The 19,081-nt window shown below is 39.2% G+C and overlaps 2 protein-coding genes across 5 annotated transcripts in view; one reads left to right on the forward strand and one right to left on the reverse strand.

The window, feature by feature from the left end:
- The window catches only part of nrxn3a (neurexin 3a), a 125,001-nt gene extending 121,924 nt beyond the window's left edge, over positions 1 to 3,077 (forward strand). For 2 of the 4 annotated variants that reach the window (XM_026356426.1, XM_026356427.1), the window contains exon 24: positions 946 to 3,077. In XM_026356426.1, the coding sequence (XP_026212211.1) occupies positions 946 to 1,250 (305 nt within the window). In that variant the 3' untranslated portion in view covers positions 1,251 to 3,077. Of the gene's footprint in view, positions 1 to 311 lie in introns of all 4 variants that reach the window. The other 2 variants (XR_003298632.1, XM_033326282.1) reach the window with 2 other exon arrangements.
- Positions 3,078 to 7,404: 4,327 nt separating this feature from the next.
- dio2 (iodothyronine deiodinase 2) lies at positions 7,405 to 15,812 on the reverse strand. Its single transcript, XM_026355102.1, has 2 exons — positions 13,440 to 15,812; positions 7,405 to 11,280 (listed from the first exon to the last, which is right to left on the reverse strand). Exons 1-2 carry the CDS (start codon positions 13,659 to 13,661, stop codon positions 10,699 to 10,701), a joined length of 804 nt encoding a protein of 267 aa, XP_026210887.1. The 5' UTR covers positions 13,662 to 15,812; the 3' UTR covers positions 7,405 to 10,698.
- Between the last annotated feature and the right edge of the window lie 3,269 nt (positions 15,813 to 19,081).

Here is a 19,081-nt window from a genome sequence, read left to right on the forward strand (position 1 = left end):
AAGTTTATGTTCCACGACTGCATACTCCCTTAAAGTAGAGAAGTATATAACTATTTGGAGCACACTTCATTTAAAGCAAACTTTGCTTGAACTTCTGGGCTCACCATTGAACTCCTCTTAAACCTTAAATATGCTGCCGTTCCTTTAAGTTTCTTATGTCTGGACTTTGTGCTGATATCCTAAATGTATTTTCTTCCTTTGGTTTAGTCTTGCCTGTTTTGTCTTTCTGTCCAGATGGATTTAATTTAGTGGAATTCCTTAAACTCCCATTCTGTTGTCTAACATAAATATATGTCTCTCTCTAAACCCAGGAGCTGTTAGTCATCCCAGTACTTGAGGATCCATTAGCGCACCCCTCTGTAGCTCCTCGTGCACCTTTCATTCCCACTCCCTCAACCCACCACCCACTCCTCACCATTATTGAGACCACCAAAGAGTCCCTGTCCAAGGCCACTGAGGCGGGGGTACCTTGCTTGTCGGACCGAGGCAGCGATGATTGTGATGATGATGGCTTGGTGATATCGGGGTATGGCTCTGGGGAAGCGTTCAAGTCTAACCTGCCCCCTACTGATGATGAAGATTTTTACACGACCTTCTCCTTGGTAACAGATAAGACCTTGTCCACATCAGGTTTTGAAGGTGGCTACAAAGCTCACACGCCCAAGACTTTTAGACCTAACAAATCTTCAGTCTCCAGATGGAGTAGGACTACTACTACCACCATACTACTAACCGCCGACCAGAGCCGCACCACCGCCACCTCTGCCTCCACCGCAGCCCTCCACAATGCTCCGGCCAAACAGCCGGCTGGCAAAATGAGTAACCGCGAGTTAAAACCCCAGCCCGACCTAGTGTTGCTTCCATTGCCCACATCCTTTGAGGTAGACAGCACCAAGCTGAGGGGCCCATTAATAACCTCCCCAATGTTCCGTAATATACCCACAGCACCCCCCACAGAGCCGGGCGTCAGGCGAGTCCCAGGGCACTCGGAAGTGGTCCGTGAATCTAGCAGCACCACCGGGATGGTCATCGGAATAGTGGCGGCCGCTGCCCTGTGCATCCTCATCCTTCTGTATGCCATGTATAAGTACAGGAACAGGGATGAAGGCTCCTACCAGGTGGACGAGAGCAGGAACTACATAACCAACTCAGCTGTGCAGAGCAATGGCGCTGTTATGAAGGACAAACAGCAGAGCTTGAAAGGCAGCAACAAGAAACAGAAAAATAAGGATAAGGAGTATTATGTGTGACTGTGAGACTTCCATGAACAGGAGAGAATGATGAAAGAAAGCTCTAAAAGAACATTTATTTATCGGTTTCCTTGTAAGGAGCTATGACAAATGATGGTATAACATGGAACTTGAATAATCTCATACTGTGCTGAGTAGTTGAACTGATGATATGTACTGTAATATAAAGCACACTTACTATTGTAAGCATAATGACAAGGCTAAATAGCAACCTTAGAGATCTTACTCTTCTATCTGGTCAGAGACATTATCAGTATAGAAATATCTCACAGCTACACCATTCTCCAAAGTGACTTCTAGAGCTATGTGGTCCTTGGCGTTAAAACAAAAACTTTTTTCTAAAATTGTTAATTACAAAAAGGCTCATACTCTCATACATTTTCAGCATGTGAGCAACATGTAGTGCTTCAAAATGATGGGGTCAGGCACACAATCATTGTAAAAATAAAAAGGACTCTTGTATCAGAGTACGATAAATTTTTATGGTTTATACATAATACAAGTGTGGTGTACTTACTTATTTTTGCTTTAAGCAAAACAAAAAAACAGTAAGAAAAGAAATTATTTCTGTGTATAAAATGAAACCATGTGAGCAACTTGCCATGGGCAGATCTCATAGAATCTTTTCACTCTGGCAATCGTATCACCACAATTACTCCCATTGTTTGACAGACAGAGTGGCTCACTTTGTGGAAAGAAGTGGCTGGCTTTCTTGGTAAGATGCAACTGATTGTAAAATGCATGTCATCTTGATTCTACAGTACAGTCCAGTCCAGTACAAGTCCAATATACAGTGTTCAACTTGAACCATATCCTCTCTAATGCCAAAACAGTTCTTCATCATCAGATCAGAACGTAGCCCTCCCCCTCTTTTTGGACCCAACAAAAATGTTAATTGTGGATGGAAAAAAAAAAAGAATCTTTTAAAGAAAATTTCTATTCTATTCTGATGCACAGCCAGTGGTGGTTTTATCTTTTGCAAAACTGTATGTTGGTTCATTGCCTATCATTCTCTTTTTCTATGGAGGTGTCAGGAGGAAGACAAATGCAGTACTACAACACTGTTAACAAATGTGTATACAAAAATAAATCAAACGTTGAAAGTGTGAATTCTATCTGCTGTCACAGTCAACTGTGTCAAAAAAACTGTCAAAAAACAAGAAATTTGTTTACATATTTTATTACATGCTAGCTGTTGTACTTTTTGAGGTAGGAAATTGTACATATACCATGACAGTTGTAATTTTTAGTACCTCTATTGTACAGACTGAACATATGGTTTATCAGCGTATTTGACATGACAAAATCTATTAACTGTTAATTTACATGGAGAAAGACTTTAATCAGAATGTGGAGAATCATATTGATATTCATAAAGAATAAAAATGTATTGTTAGTCTAGAGATCTAACCAGAGATGTTTCTAAAGTTGCATGAATATTTAACTACTTGCAGTTGTCCAACAAATACAAGATGCCCTTCCTTCTGTATCATGGCTTTCTTGTTCTGGGTTACACTAGTGTTATTTCGTTTGGAACGAGAATAAAGTCCGATTAATGACAAATTCAGAAAGACAAAGGCTATAATGGATGGGGCTTTAAAAAAAAGCTAAAATATTTTATTTTATTTTTTTAGTGGGACGGGTCACTTCAAATCATTGTCTTGTCACCTCTTTATCATTAGATAACATCTTGTTTTGACAGTGTTTTACTGTCCATTTATGTTTCCATTATTTGTCATTGTCATTTAATGATGTGGAGGTGCAGTGTTGCCTGGGATTCACTTTTTTGTGTTATAATTGTTACTTTTCATAACCTTTTTTTTCCATCAGTTTGATAAATAAAACGTTCTTTTTTTCTCTGAAATAATGCTGTAGTCCTTGGGTAAATTCAACTATGCAATTGCTCTTAGACCACATTAATATTTTCCCTCATTCTCAGCCTTGCATCATCTTGACTCAGCAGAGCTTTAAATCCCTTGCAAACCTAGTTGGCTTCAAAGCTTCTAAAACAGCCCATCACCAGCAGTTAAAAATAGATCAAATCATTAAAATGTAAAGTATTAAAATGTTTACTAATGCATATGATATGTCTTTACACCTAACTGAACTTGTATAAACACTACTATTCAAAAGTGTGGGAGCACTTACAAATGTACAGTACAAGTAAAAAACAACACAATTTTACAACATCAAAATTCATCAGAAAAATAAGCGTAAACAATATAAATGAGGCAATTGACTATCATAGTTTAAAAAGCAGTTTTTAATGGAATATCTACCTAGACGTACAGAGGACCATCATCAGTAAAGAATAGTACTGTCTTCTAGTGGCACGTTGTGTTTGCTAATGCACATTTATTATTTTTAAAGGTTAACTGATCATTAGAAAACTCTTTTGCTGTTATGTTAACTCAGCTGAAACAAATTATGATTTAATTTAAAAGTTTGAAATGGAAGTGTTTAATGTATAATATCTAGTTTGCAGTAAGTTAGTTTAATAGCTGTCTCCAGCTACTAAAGTAGCCTGATTTAACAGCAACAGTGTAACAACAGCAGAGCAGGTAACCACCATCTTGGACTACTTCGTGAACATTCCCAAACTGTATCTATTGGAACTGTTCCCGATGACAGAATCAACAACAAAAGCCTCCTTTATCAATGTCCTGTGTTTTGGTGAATGTGATTAACATGTCATCCACATACACAGACACATAAATATTGAGCTGTGATTTTCCATTTATGGCTCAAAGTGTATGTTGTGTAGTTAGGCAACTTGTTGACGTGTTCTGTGATGCTGATGCATTATGATGTCAAATGGAAAAAATGGGTAATCATCTATAATCTACTACCGACCTTTAAAGATCTATTCTTCCTCATCTTTGAAAAGAAAAATAGATTCCAGCCAACCCTACAGTCACTTCTAATTTGAAAAACTTTTACAGGGTGTTGTCCAGGAGGTTTCTTAATTAGGTGCCGCAACTATCCTGAGTGGAGTCCTTCAACACAAAGGCTTTGCAGTGGAGTTTGTTGCTTCCAGATGTTCAACCTTCGTACGATAAGTACAGCTAAGCTGTGCCACCCTGTAATGGAACATCATATCAGTGATTAGATTTTTACAATTATTACCCAAAGCTTATGATTATATGTGAGTAATGAAATTACTAATAATAATGAGTCATAATTACACTTCAGGGAACAGCTTTCTCTTTTCTCATACTCGTCTTGCTGGTCAGGTATGTTGTACAACATGCTCATTACAGCCTATATTGCATATATAAACTCCATCTCACCCTTACTTGTGGACAAAAGCCAAAAATACAAAATCTTTGTAGCTAGTCATTTCAATCCACATAGCACCATAGACTTAGACTTCAGGACATGACTGTTCTACATTACCAGTTTCAAGTGTTGGTCAACTGCCCACGAAAGGGTTGTTATCAGCTTGTTACTGCAGTTAGCAGGGCCCTACTCTACTTTTTTGTTGGCACAGCAGGGCATTTATTATTGGATCAGTTAGCTGTTTTCACATGCCAGACATCATAAATACAGTGACATGGAATGTAGCAGGTTAGGGCACAAACATTGTTTAATTAGGTTGGCACATGCAAACTGCTTGGTTAGATTTTGGCACAAAACGTTATGTAAAACATAAATATCTCTTATATTGACATAATTAGGACACGTTGACAATTAATGAAAGGGTGTGTTACATATGCTGATACTAAACATATAAAGAATAAACCTAGACAGGAGGCTTTTTTTTCTGCTAAACTATGTGATTACATCACTGAAAACCGTACGCTGCGACTTGCTAAATGTAGTGATTCACTTATTTAAAAATGTTCAGGATATAATCAGGATATGATTTAATTTGCTACAAAACATAGTCTTCTTTCGTTGCATGGAAACATAAGTATTGGCACTTTTTAAAAACTTTTTCCATCAAACATGGTCAGACAACACATGCAAGTTTGTTTTTTCTTTGGGCATAAGAAGAGCCTTAAAGGTTTCCAAATTTTCAAGGCTGTCTTCCAACAATAGTCAGTAACTCACATGAACTCTCAAACAGGTTTTACTTGCTGTAACCACCCTTTCTGATAACCCAAAAGCTGATTCCTATGTAGCTGATGAGGGCCAATAGCCACAGTCCTCCGTCTGTGCAGCATCATATAAAAAAGTTTAGCTAAAAACAATGTAACTTTTCAACCATTCAAACTTGTCACTAATTTAGTACAAAATCCTCCTTTTAAACATTAGAATACATGGACAGAATAAGGAGTCCGGATGTGGCACTCCTTAAAATGTTTTTTCTCTTCATGTCCAGTACAGAAAAGATGATTACAGCAAGTGAAAACTCTTTCAAGTTCATATGTGTACCTGGCTATTGTTTTAAGAAATATTGAAAAACTGTGAACCTATCCTTAAATCTAGTGAAAGCTACATCACCAGTATATTCCCTCATATCATCCCTCATATGTGTTTCGTAAGTTAATAATTTATATATTTAGTGACTGGTGATATGGATTATCCAACAGCTTATTATTATATTTTTTTATTCAATTTTATGTTATCACTATTGGACTTTGAAAGGAACATCTTACTCTACTTACTGTAGTTAACACTGAACAATCATTCATTATTTACTTGTCTCTGAGTTCCATAACAGATGGATACAGATATGTATGTCACATAAAACTTGTACAATATGAACTTATTCAGGTGTAAAGTAACAGTGTGAAATATTCACTTGGCAGTAGCTGAAGAGGGAATTTAAAATACAGATTAAGTTTACTGGGTTTTATACAGTATATAATTCTGTGTACAGTCATGTTTTGTAAGGTCTTAAACCTTACACTGTAAAGTGCCTCCTTCAACTTCTGTTGTGATTTACAGTTTTATACAAATAAAATGAAATTGAATACAGATTATTTATTGCGCTGCATAATATTGGCAAGTTGCATTAGAAATGCTTTTTTTTTTCAAACTTGCAGTCTTCATAAACTTGACAAAATTATTTAACATTTACAACATCTGGTGAATAAAGATATTAGTATAGTATTAATATTATTATAATATAATAAAAAAGATCTTAGTTGCATTTGTAATCTAGTTTTAAAATCATAATAGCTTTGGATCAAGGTTCACAAAATCTTAAATATAATATGATAACCATGATAAGAATGTTTTTTCATTGCAACCAGTAACAGAATGAATAATATGGGAGAGTTATTCATTTACTGTATCAGTGTCTACAGCAACACACTATGACCACAGTAACAGGCTCAATCCGCCATTGGAAATATCTTTGTATAAGGGCAGAGATCATTGTAAATTATTGACTATGCATTAAAGCATTAACATTTGAAAAGACAAACAATTGAATATATAAGTTTTTCTCACTTAAGCAGGACAACATACTTTTCCTAACCTTGACCAATTGCTGGAGTGGCTAAACACAACCCAAACTATTTAAATAACACTGTAGTCACTAAAATGACAATTTACTGTATTCGATCATTTGTTGTCTTCAATTTTTTCTCATGTGTTCAGTACCAGTGTATTTGTTTGCACGGCAACTATCTACATAGTTTATAGCACTTGACACACTTTGTTAATAGAAAAAGATGCATGAAACAATGATGAAGTTGTACAGTAAAAAATAATGATTAAAATATATGATAAAAGTTATAAAATAAATAAATAATAAAAGGCATATAAAAATGTAATTTAATAGAATTAGTAGACCTAAGCTAAGGTATCTTATCTATCACTGTATCTTATTTTGCATGATTGTCACTGAACCTGTATATGGCTGTTAATATACTTATGTAAGGACATTTTCAGCACAAATATTGACCAAACTCCCAGCCATTGACAAGATTGTAGTTGTGTAATTAGTGACGGGAAAGCCAGAATCATAATAATTGCAAGCCATTACTGCTGTTTATGTTATTGCACTTCCCTGTCTAATATTCCCTTGCAAACATCTCCTGTCCTTTCAGACCTGGCCCCTCACAATTCACCGTCAGATTTTATTTTCACCACTGAAAACTTTATTTGTAGTAAACTGTTTGTATGTATTGCCCCCCTTCCTTACTAATATTCAAGATCCCGATCAAGGTTTTATGGGTCATAAAGACAACATATGAAACAGTTCCAGCAGCAAACATTCGCCTTTATTTCTCTCCTTTGACATAATAGAAAAAATAGAACAATGCACTAGGCATGAATGAAAAAAAACCCTGGGATAAGAAATGTGTTGAAATAAAACACAGTTGTCTAGATCAGTTACAGAGACAAAAGCACTTTTAGCAGAATGATTATCAAAGTAGATGGAAACGTTCTGTGTCATATTGACTAGGTGCAATTTACTATCCAACCAGAGACTGAGTCGAGGACTCTTTCGTCAAAGGTTTTCATTTATACACCTTTGCCACTACGACTAGAACAAACCATCTTTGCATCCCATCACTTCAGCATAATGACAAGTTCCACAACCAACAGTAGACATGTTCAGAATGTTTCAATACATGCAAATCTGAGCTGAGCTAGTTAAAATGTTACGTAGATTTATGAAATAAAACACATTTTAAAGTTGAAAATCATCTATGCTGAATCTACAGGTATTCATAAAACATGACTATTCTTCAGCAAGTCCACTCATGCCCCTCTTTGACCATCAGTTCTTCGACCGTCGAAGCACAAGGAACCAGTTCTAAGTTAAGTACTGATTCCGAGCCAGCCTTGGAACTGGGTTGATAAAAAAGGGTATAAGCTTCTCTCCACCTAGTAAGTACCTCTGTGTATTTCTTTAGGCAACTGTGGACCATGAACTGACCAGTATTGCTCTTCGTCTATTGAACCAACATGCTATTTTCAATTTGTGGGCCTGTCCACCCCCTGTTCAATTACATCTATTTATCTATTATTTAAATTACTTTTGGACCATGGGCCTGTATCATTAACCAAGATTAGTAAGTTAGCCAGGTATCTCTGGATTTACTCAAGTATTCCAGGATAGTGAAGCTGGCTTACTGTTAACCAGGGTAAATCACTGCGGCAACTTATTCAGAACAGCTGAACTGTTCTAGAGCTAAGGATTGGATCACAACCTGTCAGACCACCACCCGTCAGATCACTGGAGAAACTGAGTGGTCATTCCTAAAGAGGAGTTTATAGTAAGTAAACACAGGCTTATATAGCTTTCGCCTCACATTCACATGTGGGAATTATTTGTAGTATTCCTACACCTTCTTAGGAATATTAAAAAACTATAGTAACAATTTCATACACGTGCTGTTACTGTGACATTTCCACTTGTGGAATATCACTTTCTGTTGTTGTTATAACTAAATGTATCCTCAGGTATCACTGTTTCATCAGAGCATTTTATGTTAAGTACTTCATTCACAGGTGTGACATGAACACACTTATTAATGGATAGGTAACCCCTGACTTAGCAGAACCAGTTGACAGCAGGACAGGTGATCCAGGAAAGCCAATGTTAAGCTCAGTTAAGACAGATAATCCCAAAAGAGCCAGGCTAAGTCTAACTTGCTTTGTGACACAGGCCCAGGATATCTTTTTAAGCAGTTTGAATACATGTAGGATTGGCTGACAGCACCGATCATTTATTATTGGCACTAAAGTAGAAATTGATTTTACTTAAAGTATTAAGGGCCACTTAGGTAAAAAAACAAAAAACAAAAACAAAACAAAAAAAAAACAGAATTGCATCATAAATGCTTTCCAGAAAATGTAAACCTAACACCCATGTAGTGCCTCTGCTGTAAATCCACATTTTTAGATAGATATTTTCAATTTCCATTAAATGCAAGAAAATTATCATCCTTATTATAAATTCTTCAGCTCCACTAGGAATATATCTCATCTGAAATACAAATAATACTATTTGTCTTTAGTAAATGTTCATCACCTTGCTCTAAAATACACATTGCTGAGAGACAGTGATGCTTGTAAAATAGTTTAGGCTAGGCACTGGAAATGTAATAAAGGAACATATGTTAGGAGGAACGCCTATCATTCCTCCCGACCACCTCCCTAAGAATTCTTTACAGTACCAGACAGTAGAAATTTCTAGGCTGGAAAAGACATTAGACAATCCAAGAAGTTATGGTACTTCATTCTAAACACACCTTGCAAAACAACAAGGTTTAGGATATATGGTTGTATTGGCACTTACAGTGGATAGGAAGTATTTAGGTAGAGTTAATGTGGCTTTTTTTACATGAACCTTTAGCGTCAAAGTGAATATTTTCTACATTTTAGGGATTTCTTATTAAGTGCAGTAGCAGAAATGCTAATGATTGTCAGTGTTTTGACACCCCACCTAATTCTAAAGTTAAGTCTCCCGCAGCCATGGGTGTAACAGTTCTGAAACTGAGACCGGGGTCGGTTGCCTTTACCATCCCAAGTCCAGTCAGGGACTCTGACTGAATCTGTAAATTTGATATAACATCACGTAAATCTGATATTTCTTGTTGTAAGAGGACCTATCACATGCTTGGTCTGCAGGCTATATGTTAAGAAAAAAATCTGTATGAGTAGAGCGTGTAGAGTGAGCTGTCTCTCAGCTTCAGCTCTGGGGAGGCATTCAGAGACAGTATGGAGTGTAGGTCATCCATGTTATTAGGCTTTCAGGGACAGTCTAAAGTGTAGGTCATCTGTGTTTTTAAGGCACCCAGAGTGTTGTTTGATTTAATAAAATTCTGCAGCAAAGAAGAAAACAAAACGTTACGTTAACCGTGGCACAAAAGTCAAAGTCTGAACCAGAATGATTACACCCTTAACCCGCTAAAGTATACATTTATATTGAATTGTCTTTCTCTGTTGATAGGTTTCAAACAAAAGCCACATTAAATCGACTTCAGATTCCATATTAAACACACTAAAGCTGTCAGATTGTGAATGATCAGAATGTACTGTATGAATAAAAAAAGAGAAGCAGAAGGGTAAATTTAATTCAAGTTTTTTTTAAATAGTGCATATAAACATGACCACATTAAAACTAATCCAAATATTATTCCATTCCATAAAATAATTAAAAACCAATTTCTTTATAAAACGTATTTATAAATAGAAATAGAAATTGTGGTCTTTTCCCTATTTGGGTTATTTGGATTTTAATTTAAATAAAAGAAATCCTCATAGCAGCATAAGCAGGCATAAATACACTGTCAACCTCATGTGCTGTCTCCAATCAACTTGTTGCCTACAGAACCATCACATGTTCGTGTCACGTTGAATAGACTGCTGTGCAAAACGTTGGCCTCATTTCAAAAGTAGAAGAAGCTGTGCCACAACTTGATTCGTTACAACTTTTTGGCATATTAAATCATCATAACACACCTTTTGATTTTCCTGTCAAGCTTGAACAAAACAAAATAACTGCTTAAATGTCCTCCTCCCTGATTGTCTTCCATGACGCCTACCGTTTACCGCAGCTCTGTTCAAGCCACTGCCGCACATCCTTCAGATTGTAAAAAAAAGGCCCTTTGCCCCCCAGGTACGCAATCTTTTTCTGCTGTACTATGCACACCCGTTCATTGGAAACACCATAAGCCACGTTAGCGTTGTTGTCCATGCAGTCGGCCACCAGCTGACACTGTGGTGGTAAGGAAAATTCCTCAATGAGTTTGCGTGCCGCCCCCAACCTCTCCTCCAGGTTCTGGTGCTTCCGTACGCTGAAAGAGCACGACCCCATAGCAGGTGCCACCCAGCCGTCGGATGGGTGAGCCTCATCTATGTACACCAACACGAAATCAGCCACATCACTGAAGTCCTCCACCAACTCCCGAAAAGTCGGCAGGTGACTGATGAACGGGGGTCAAGTGGCCGAGCCGAAGTTGACCACCAGGGGGCGATCGGATGACTCAAAATCCAGAAGGTGGCACTCATCCCCATTTTTGATTCTGGCACCAGGTGGTAAATTAGTGATGTTGGTGCTACGCCAAGAGTTATCAGGAACCTTTACCACTTTGGAGTTCGGTGCCTCACAGCCAAGTTTCACCTATGGACATAAAAACAGATAAAAATTTATTATTTTACCACACAACCCTAATTAGACACACTGTAATAATTATTATTTCATATTAAGGTTTTTGTCACACCACAGTTTTGTAGCAGCTGCATCCAGGTAGTTAATAGCTGCATACCTTCTGCACAGTATGAAACGTAAATCCTCCACCTCATTATTTGTAACTGATCCATCCAAGACAACTCATTAGTTCCCTTCAATATTCAAATACAAACACACAAATGCACTAAAATGGTAAAGATCTGCACTTACACGGCACTTTTATACTTCATATATATCAGTGAGCAAAACACTCGACACTGCTTCTCATTCACCCATTCACACTCACACACCAACGGCGGCGCTGCTTTGCAGCTGGTCCGACCCACCTGGGGGCAATTTGGGCTTAACTGTTTTGCCCAAGAACACTTAAACATGTGACAGTAGGAGCCTGAAACTTGTGTGAGCATGAGGGTGCGCACTGCCTCTGACGCACAAACCTTACATTTCTGTGTTTGTGTGTATGTGGCTGAACATTCATGCATCAGCAGATATTAGGAAAATGGAAAGTAATTTACTTAGATCCCAAATAGCAAGTAGATAATTGTGTGTGGAATCACTTTGATGAGCAACAGCTACAAAATCTCAGTATTATGGTAAGAAACGCGTTATGGAAAGATTACTTCTAGCTCTCAGGAAACCTGGAACTGCATGGAAGTCACATTTGGCCCCATTCAATGGGTTGTGAGTGGGTGGAAAGTTGGTGGAATGGCCCATTCTCTGTGACAAGATATTTAGATTTGGGACAAGATACATGAGGGAGTCTGCAGCAGCAACCCACAGTATGCTGGAATGACCCAGACTGAAGGAGATGCAGAGCTGCAGGTTTTGGCTTTAGGGGTATTTTGTGTCTCTTTCGCGGGACTGCCTCCTAATCATCCTGTAGCTCACCTCAACAGCTCCACATGTTTTCTTCCACCACCCTGTGGTATATACGCATTCTTTCATTTCTCCTATGCACCCTGCTCGCCCTCACAACAGCAGCCATCTGTGCGCGGGGAGACTGCACCTGCCTTTCAAACATATTAAACACAGATGCAATCGCAGCTACCACAGTTGCTTCCAGGCATGGCGAATCCCATTGCGTGAGCTCAATTTTTGTATTTGCATTTTCTCCTGCCTCTATTTTCCCCCCCCCATCCACTCGGGTGGGGGGGGGAAACGTCTCACTCTGCATATTTATGACGGCAAGGGTGCAAAAACCACATGGCGTGAGCCACTTTGCTCATTTAAAAGACGCAGTCCTCGGCGTACATCCTTAGTGGGTCAATTTATGCCCCCTTTTTTTATTTTTTTGTAGATGGGATCAAGTTCACACATGTTTTAGTACATGCAAACCTTAAGTTAGTCAGGCCCTTACAGTAGAAAACTACAAATATGCATACCTCAAAAATATTACACATAATTCCTGTCAAACCCATCTTACATCTGTCTATTAGCCATTTAACATCTGAACATTTACTAATTTGGGTCAGCGAAAGGGAAGAGCAGTGTTCACGTAGCATTCCACAAGTGATCCATGCGCACTACTAATTTTATTCTAATCACACCTGTTGAACAGCCTCAATGTATTTTATTATGTATTTACTGCAACTCATTAACAAGTGATATATCCACTGTGTTGCTGTTGGATTTTACTTTGGTGGAGTATCATAAATGGAAAATGTGTGTTGTGTGTGACAAGTTAAATAAAATAAACAATTGCACAGAAACAGAAGCACAGGCTGCTTGAATGATGTCTGCAATATGTTACAAATCTAGATCATGCATTAACACAGTCTGATCACAGACAGCAGGAGGGGCCAGAACTAAGATTTAACGGGCCGTCTCCTCCTTCTCTCTCTCTCTCTCTCTCTCTCTCTCTCACACACACACACACACACACACACACGCACACACACTTCTAACAGGAAAAACGAGTTTACTTAGTGTCCTTGAGGAGACGATGCCCAAACAACGTGACCACCGGCACACTGGGGGCGATGCGGCCATTAGGTCGTAGGCGCACGGGGGAGAGTTCAAACTCTCTTTACAGAGAGATCCCCCAACGTGAACAGGAGCTGGTTCGACTCAAAGCACTAAATGATCTTTACCTGCTTGTAGGCGTCTAGGAGGAAGCTGTTCCAGATGGAGCGCAGCGCCGCTGAGGTCAACATGGGGCGCCACTCTCCGGACGCGGCGGACCTGGAGCTGAGCAGCGCCACGGCGCGCTTCACGAGCACCACGGAGTCGTACAGGACGAGGAAGAGACAGTTTGAAAAGAAGCCCGGCAGTATCTGGAGTGTCACGAGCAGATCCTCACTCGCCATTCTCATTTCCTCTTTCTGTGTTTATACGTCCGCGGGCGATTTACTTCGGGCTGTCCTTCATTACGCGCGAGTGTCTGTCGGACGTCTCAGTTCCCCGCATAGTTTCCGCGCTGCTCCATGGGCTGCTCCAGGCTGTGGGCAGAAAATAGACTAAGTGTGTCAGGTATACTTCGCCAAACGCTCCGTTGCCTACAGGTGCTGAGCCGTGCGCGCACCGATGCCTGGCCGCTGGACTCGGCCACTCTTGGCTCTCGTCCTCTTGAAAGGACGAACATTGTAACTTTGCTGCAAGCCTCCCACTTATCTTTGGAGCAAGATTCTGACGTCAGATGCGGTGCATACGCTCTGTCCCCTCCCTCCTCCTCCCTCTCCTCCCTCGCCTCTATGCACAGTGACTGAACAAAGCTGCAGCTCCACGTTGTATTTTACTTTATTTTTTCTCATTTTGTGTGTATACATGGCCTTTTAGTGGAAAGTTCATCCACACATTTACACTAGAATAGGGCCAATTGAATCTAGCATGTAGATACTGATACATTATATTGTGATCTTGCTGATGTAGTGTGGCATCTGCTCAGTGAACGATGTACAGGTAGTCCAAGATGAGTTCAAAACTACAGTGTGAAACATTATACAGGACACATTTAGGGTAATAAATGAAGCTTTTATATGTGTTACTAAGTTTTAATAATGTCAAGTTAATTCAACTTAGAATGTCTAAGACAGCTGATGAAAAAGATAACTGGATACGGAGATGACTTGCATTTTTATTTTATAACCCCATCGAAGACAATGGGGCTTTACAAATAACACAATGCCTGCATTACCTTGTATTCACATAAACAATCGTGTCTTTTAAGTTTTAATTTATTTGCTGCTTCAGTGTCCTTGAACAAAGGCCGACTAGTTTCTGTTTAGGTTTCAACCACACCCATAACAATCATTTGACGTTGGAACTAGGCAACGCTTAATTGTCTCACTTTTGTTGATGTCCTACTTAGGCAAATCCACCCTGTGTTTACGTGCTTGAGGTTGTAATTATATTAACTAAGCAATGCAATTTCTAAGAAATTGTCTTGAGTGTTGGCTGATGAAGTAAAAACTGCATTGCTTGGTGATTGGCTGGGAGCTAAACCACAACGCTGGCTTGTATTTGTTTATTAGAGCAGCTGAAAGAGTTGAAATGCACTGCTCAAAAAAATTTAAGGAACGCTTTTTAATCAGCGTTCTTTCTGGAAAATGGATGTGGTCAGTTAAGTCGCAGATGGTGTTGGTGGTGTTAATCAGTTTCAGCTGCTTTGGTGTTAATGAAATTAACAACAGGTGAACTACAATAAGACGACCCCCAAAACAGGAATGGTTTAACAAGTAGAGGACACTGACATTCTTTCCCTGCTCATCTTTTCTAACTGTTTTTACACTAGTTCTGCATTTGGCTGGGGTCAGTGTCACTACTGGTAGCATGAGGTGATACCTGGACCCTACAGAGGTGGAACAGGCAGTCCAAGTCCTCCAGGATGGTACATCAATATTTACCATTGTCAGAAGGTTTCACAGAGAAGGATCCAGGAGAAACTACTGGACAGGGCCTTAAAAGATCCTTAACCCATCAACTGGAGGAACAGGATGAGCACTACCAGAGAAAAATGACCTCCAGCAGGCCACTGGTGTGAATGTCTCTAAATGAAGAATCAGAAACAGACTTCAGGGTGGCCTGAGGGCCAGGCATCCTTTTGTGAGCCCTGTGCTCAGGGCTTGGCACCGTGGAGTTTAATTGGCATTTCCCATAGAACACTAGAATTTTCAGGTCTGATGCTGGGCCCCTTTGCTTTTCACAGATGAGCTCATGTTACAGACTTTAAGGTCTGGAGAAGCCATGGAGAATGTTATGTTAACATTGTTTAGCATGACCGGTTTGCTGGTGGGTCAGTGATGGTCTAGGGAGGCAGAACCATGGAGGGACGCACAGACCTCCACAGGCTAGACAACAGCACCCTGAGTGCCATTAGGTATGATAATAGGGATTAATTCCTTGGACAAACTGTCCCTGCTGGTGCAGTGAGTCCTGGGTTCCTCCTGGTGCATGACAATGCGCGGCCTCATGTGGTGAAAGTATGCTGGCAGTTCCTGGAGGATAAAGGAATTGATACCATTGACTGACCACGCCTGAACTAAATCCAATAGAACACCTCTGGGACATTATGTTTTGGTCCATCTGAAACTGGCAGGTTGCACCTTAGATTGTCCTGGAGCTCAGTGATGCCCTGGTCCACATCTGGGAGGAGACACCCTTGGGCATCATCCGTTGTCTCGTTAGGAATATGCCCTGACGTTATCAGGCATGCATACTACATCATTTTTTCCACTTTGACCTTCAGGGTGTCTTTGAATTCAGCCTTCTGCAGGTTGATAAGTTTCATTTCCATTAGACGATGTGGCATCCTTTTGTTCCTTACACATTACTCAGGCCATGTCAGTATAAATATCCAGCAGGATGTTTTTTCCAAATGAGATCTCATGTGTTTTCAAAGCATAATGGGGTAAACGTATAGTTGAAGCAATGAAAGAAGCATATTAGCTTACTCTATTAGTGGTGTACAGCGCAACATATTACTGAAATGAGCTTTAGTGCTTTCTTTGTGTGTGTGTGTGTGTGTGTATGTGTGTCCATGCAGAAACAAAATAAATGTTTGTAGACTTTATTTTTGATAAAAATCTAAAATAAATTTAAAATGAAAATCATCAGACCCAAGGTCCACTTCAAAGTTCTTATTCATTGTTGGAGATTTCTACTTCCTTAGTCCTGCATATCCCATAATTCCCAAATAAGATATATAAAGTGGCAAGAAAATGTGTGTGAACCCTTGGAATTAATAACTGGTTGACCCCTCCTTGGCAACAATAAACTCAACAAGGCGCTTCATGTAGCTGCATAGAATCAGGGACACTGAAGACCAAGTGCCAGTTAATTTTGTTAGATGTACAGTTAGTGCCAGAGACGTGTATGAACTTTCATGTGTTACAATAGGGGCCCAGAGAGTTTGACATCTTCTTTAGGGTGTACAGAATGAACAGAAACGAGCTGGTCCCAACAGAACACTGTCTGCTGTTACTTTTCAGAAATAAACTATTCCGTAGGCTGGGATCTATTGTTCATACACTGCAACTGTAAACAAGGAATGGATCAAGGTTATAGGTTGCTTTCAGAATGTGCCTTGGATGTGACAGGTCATATGATTTTTCATATCATCGTTACTAATGAGGTATAAACATCTACCAACACCAACATTGTAGTTAGTAAACACTTACTAAACACAATACGTTCCATAACACAGCACAATGAACATTCACTGGAAGCAACATGACATGAGATATCAAATCGTGTTATTGTGTACCACCGTTGCTGCAGACAACGGTAGGGTGTTGAATTCCATGTATCCCCATCTGTACAAATGGATGTTTTCATTGGCTCTTGTATAACTTCCGGAATGAGTCATCACTGGGCTCTTCTGGGAAGGTTGGTCTTCCTGCGAAGATTCACTTTGCTGCCAAGTTTTCTGAATTTGGAAATAATAGCTCTCACAGAGGTTGTTTGCTGTCTCTGAGCCTTATATGTGGCTTTGTAACTTTTCCTAGACTAATGTATTTTAATCACCTTCTCCCTATCTTTTCCAGATAGGGGGGATCCAATCTTGCCTGTCATATCAGTTCCTGAGTTGGTTTCTTCCACTTGTGTCTATTTAAACAGTCAGAAAACCTGGTCCCAGGTTTGGATTTTTCCTAAAATGAAATTAAAGCTAGTCTGCAGCTTGTTTTCACTGACTGACCTATTAATTTAGCCATAATAACACAGTCAACTTTATAAAAATATTTAGCTTGTAAGAGTCAAATAAGCCTGAGCCAGGGGACAGGACTCCTAAGTATAGTAAGTTTAACTTTCAGAGGGGAAGTGGACTGATTGTTGATGGTGGTTCTGCTTGGCGGTGTTGGCAAGATATGGATGTCTTGGATGGATGTTGCTGGAGACAGGAATCCAAGTGGTAAGTTCTGCTAAGTTCTGCTGTTTTCAATACAATAAACGAATGTTAGTGAAAGACAATCCAATCAATATCCAAAATCCAGGCCAGGATACAGGGTGGAAAGTTTCTGCATGGTAGCAACAAACAACCTGGCCGTGAGTCAGAGCAGACAGACTGTTTAAATAGACACGAGTGGAAGAAACCAACTCAGGAACTGGTATGACAGGCGAGATTAAAACCTCTCTATCACCAGGAAGTTGGGGCTGATTCATGATATAATTAATAATAATGAATACTTTATTGATGCCCTTAGGGAAATTGCGGTTGGACAGCTGCCAGACAGTACATGTCAGCACTACTTCGGGGTAGAGGTGTCTTGTCCAAGGACACCTCAGCAAGTAGCCAGGAGGAACCAGGAATTAAACCACTCACACTGGCATTCGTAGGAGACTGCTCTACCACCTGAGCTACTGCTGCCATTCGTACCAACATACCAACATTCAAGATGTTTCCTAAATTAGTAGGTCAATTAGTAAAAGGTGATGGGGTCCTGATAATAGTTCCTTCTTACCAAACATCAGTGTCTACAGCATGGCTACCTTGCACAGGTAGAAGACAGCATCAGCCCTTCTGTCTCAAAAGGTTTCCCCTTGGATTCTTCTTACATCTCCATACAGCCTACAAGGGCCCACTACAGATCCTCATCCCCTATGAGTCCTCAGCTTCGCAATTGATCTATCCTAAACTATCCTGCTTATTTTTACTTGATAATTTCAATCCTAATGAAATAGATTCCTGAAAAATTCTGGGGCCTCAGGTCATAATAGGCATCATTAAAAACATTATTATCATTAAAAATATTAATGATGATAAAAAAAGAGAAAAAGAAGGAAAGAATGCTGATGACTTGCTTTTAAGCTGAGATGATTTTACAGATACATGGCACGAATGTGTGTGCAGAAGTGAATCTCTAAATTTGCTTATGTGTACAACATAAAAGTTAGAAGAGCTGCATTATGGGAAATATAAGATCTGTATTTTAAAGCTTGATTCACACCAGTTTGTCAACTTTTGCTTCTATTTGGACCACTGATTTTTTTAAATTGTCTATCAAACATAATTGAAGTTCAAAACAATATTTACCAGACATCTTGTGGTCCACACTGCACACAGTGCACACATATTTTTTCCCCATATGAATTTTGTACTCTGCAACACATTTTGTTTTTCTGACATTAAGGAATGCTTAATTGCTTGCAGACAATTTCATAACACAAACTGTCAGAACTTATTAACATCTTTTTTACCATATGTGCCAAAAAATATATACTTTGGAATAACTTTCCAAATATACTTATCATGGTATTTGAATTTTGTTATACTATTTAAAGATGTACAAAAGATATT

The sequence above is a fragment of the Anabas testudineus genome, chromosome 12, assembly GCF_900324465.2.
Source record: "Anabas testudineus chromosome 12, fAnaTes1.2, whole genome shotgun sequence".
Taxonomy (NCBI): Eukaryota; Metazoa; Chordata; class Actinopteri; order Anabantiformes; family Anabantidae; genus Anabas; species Anabas testudineus.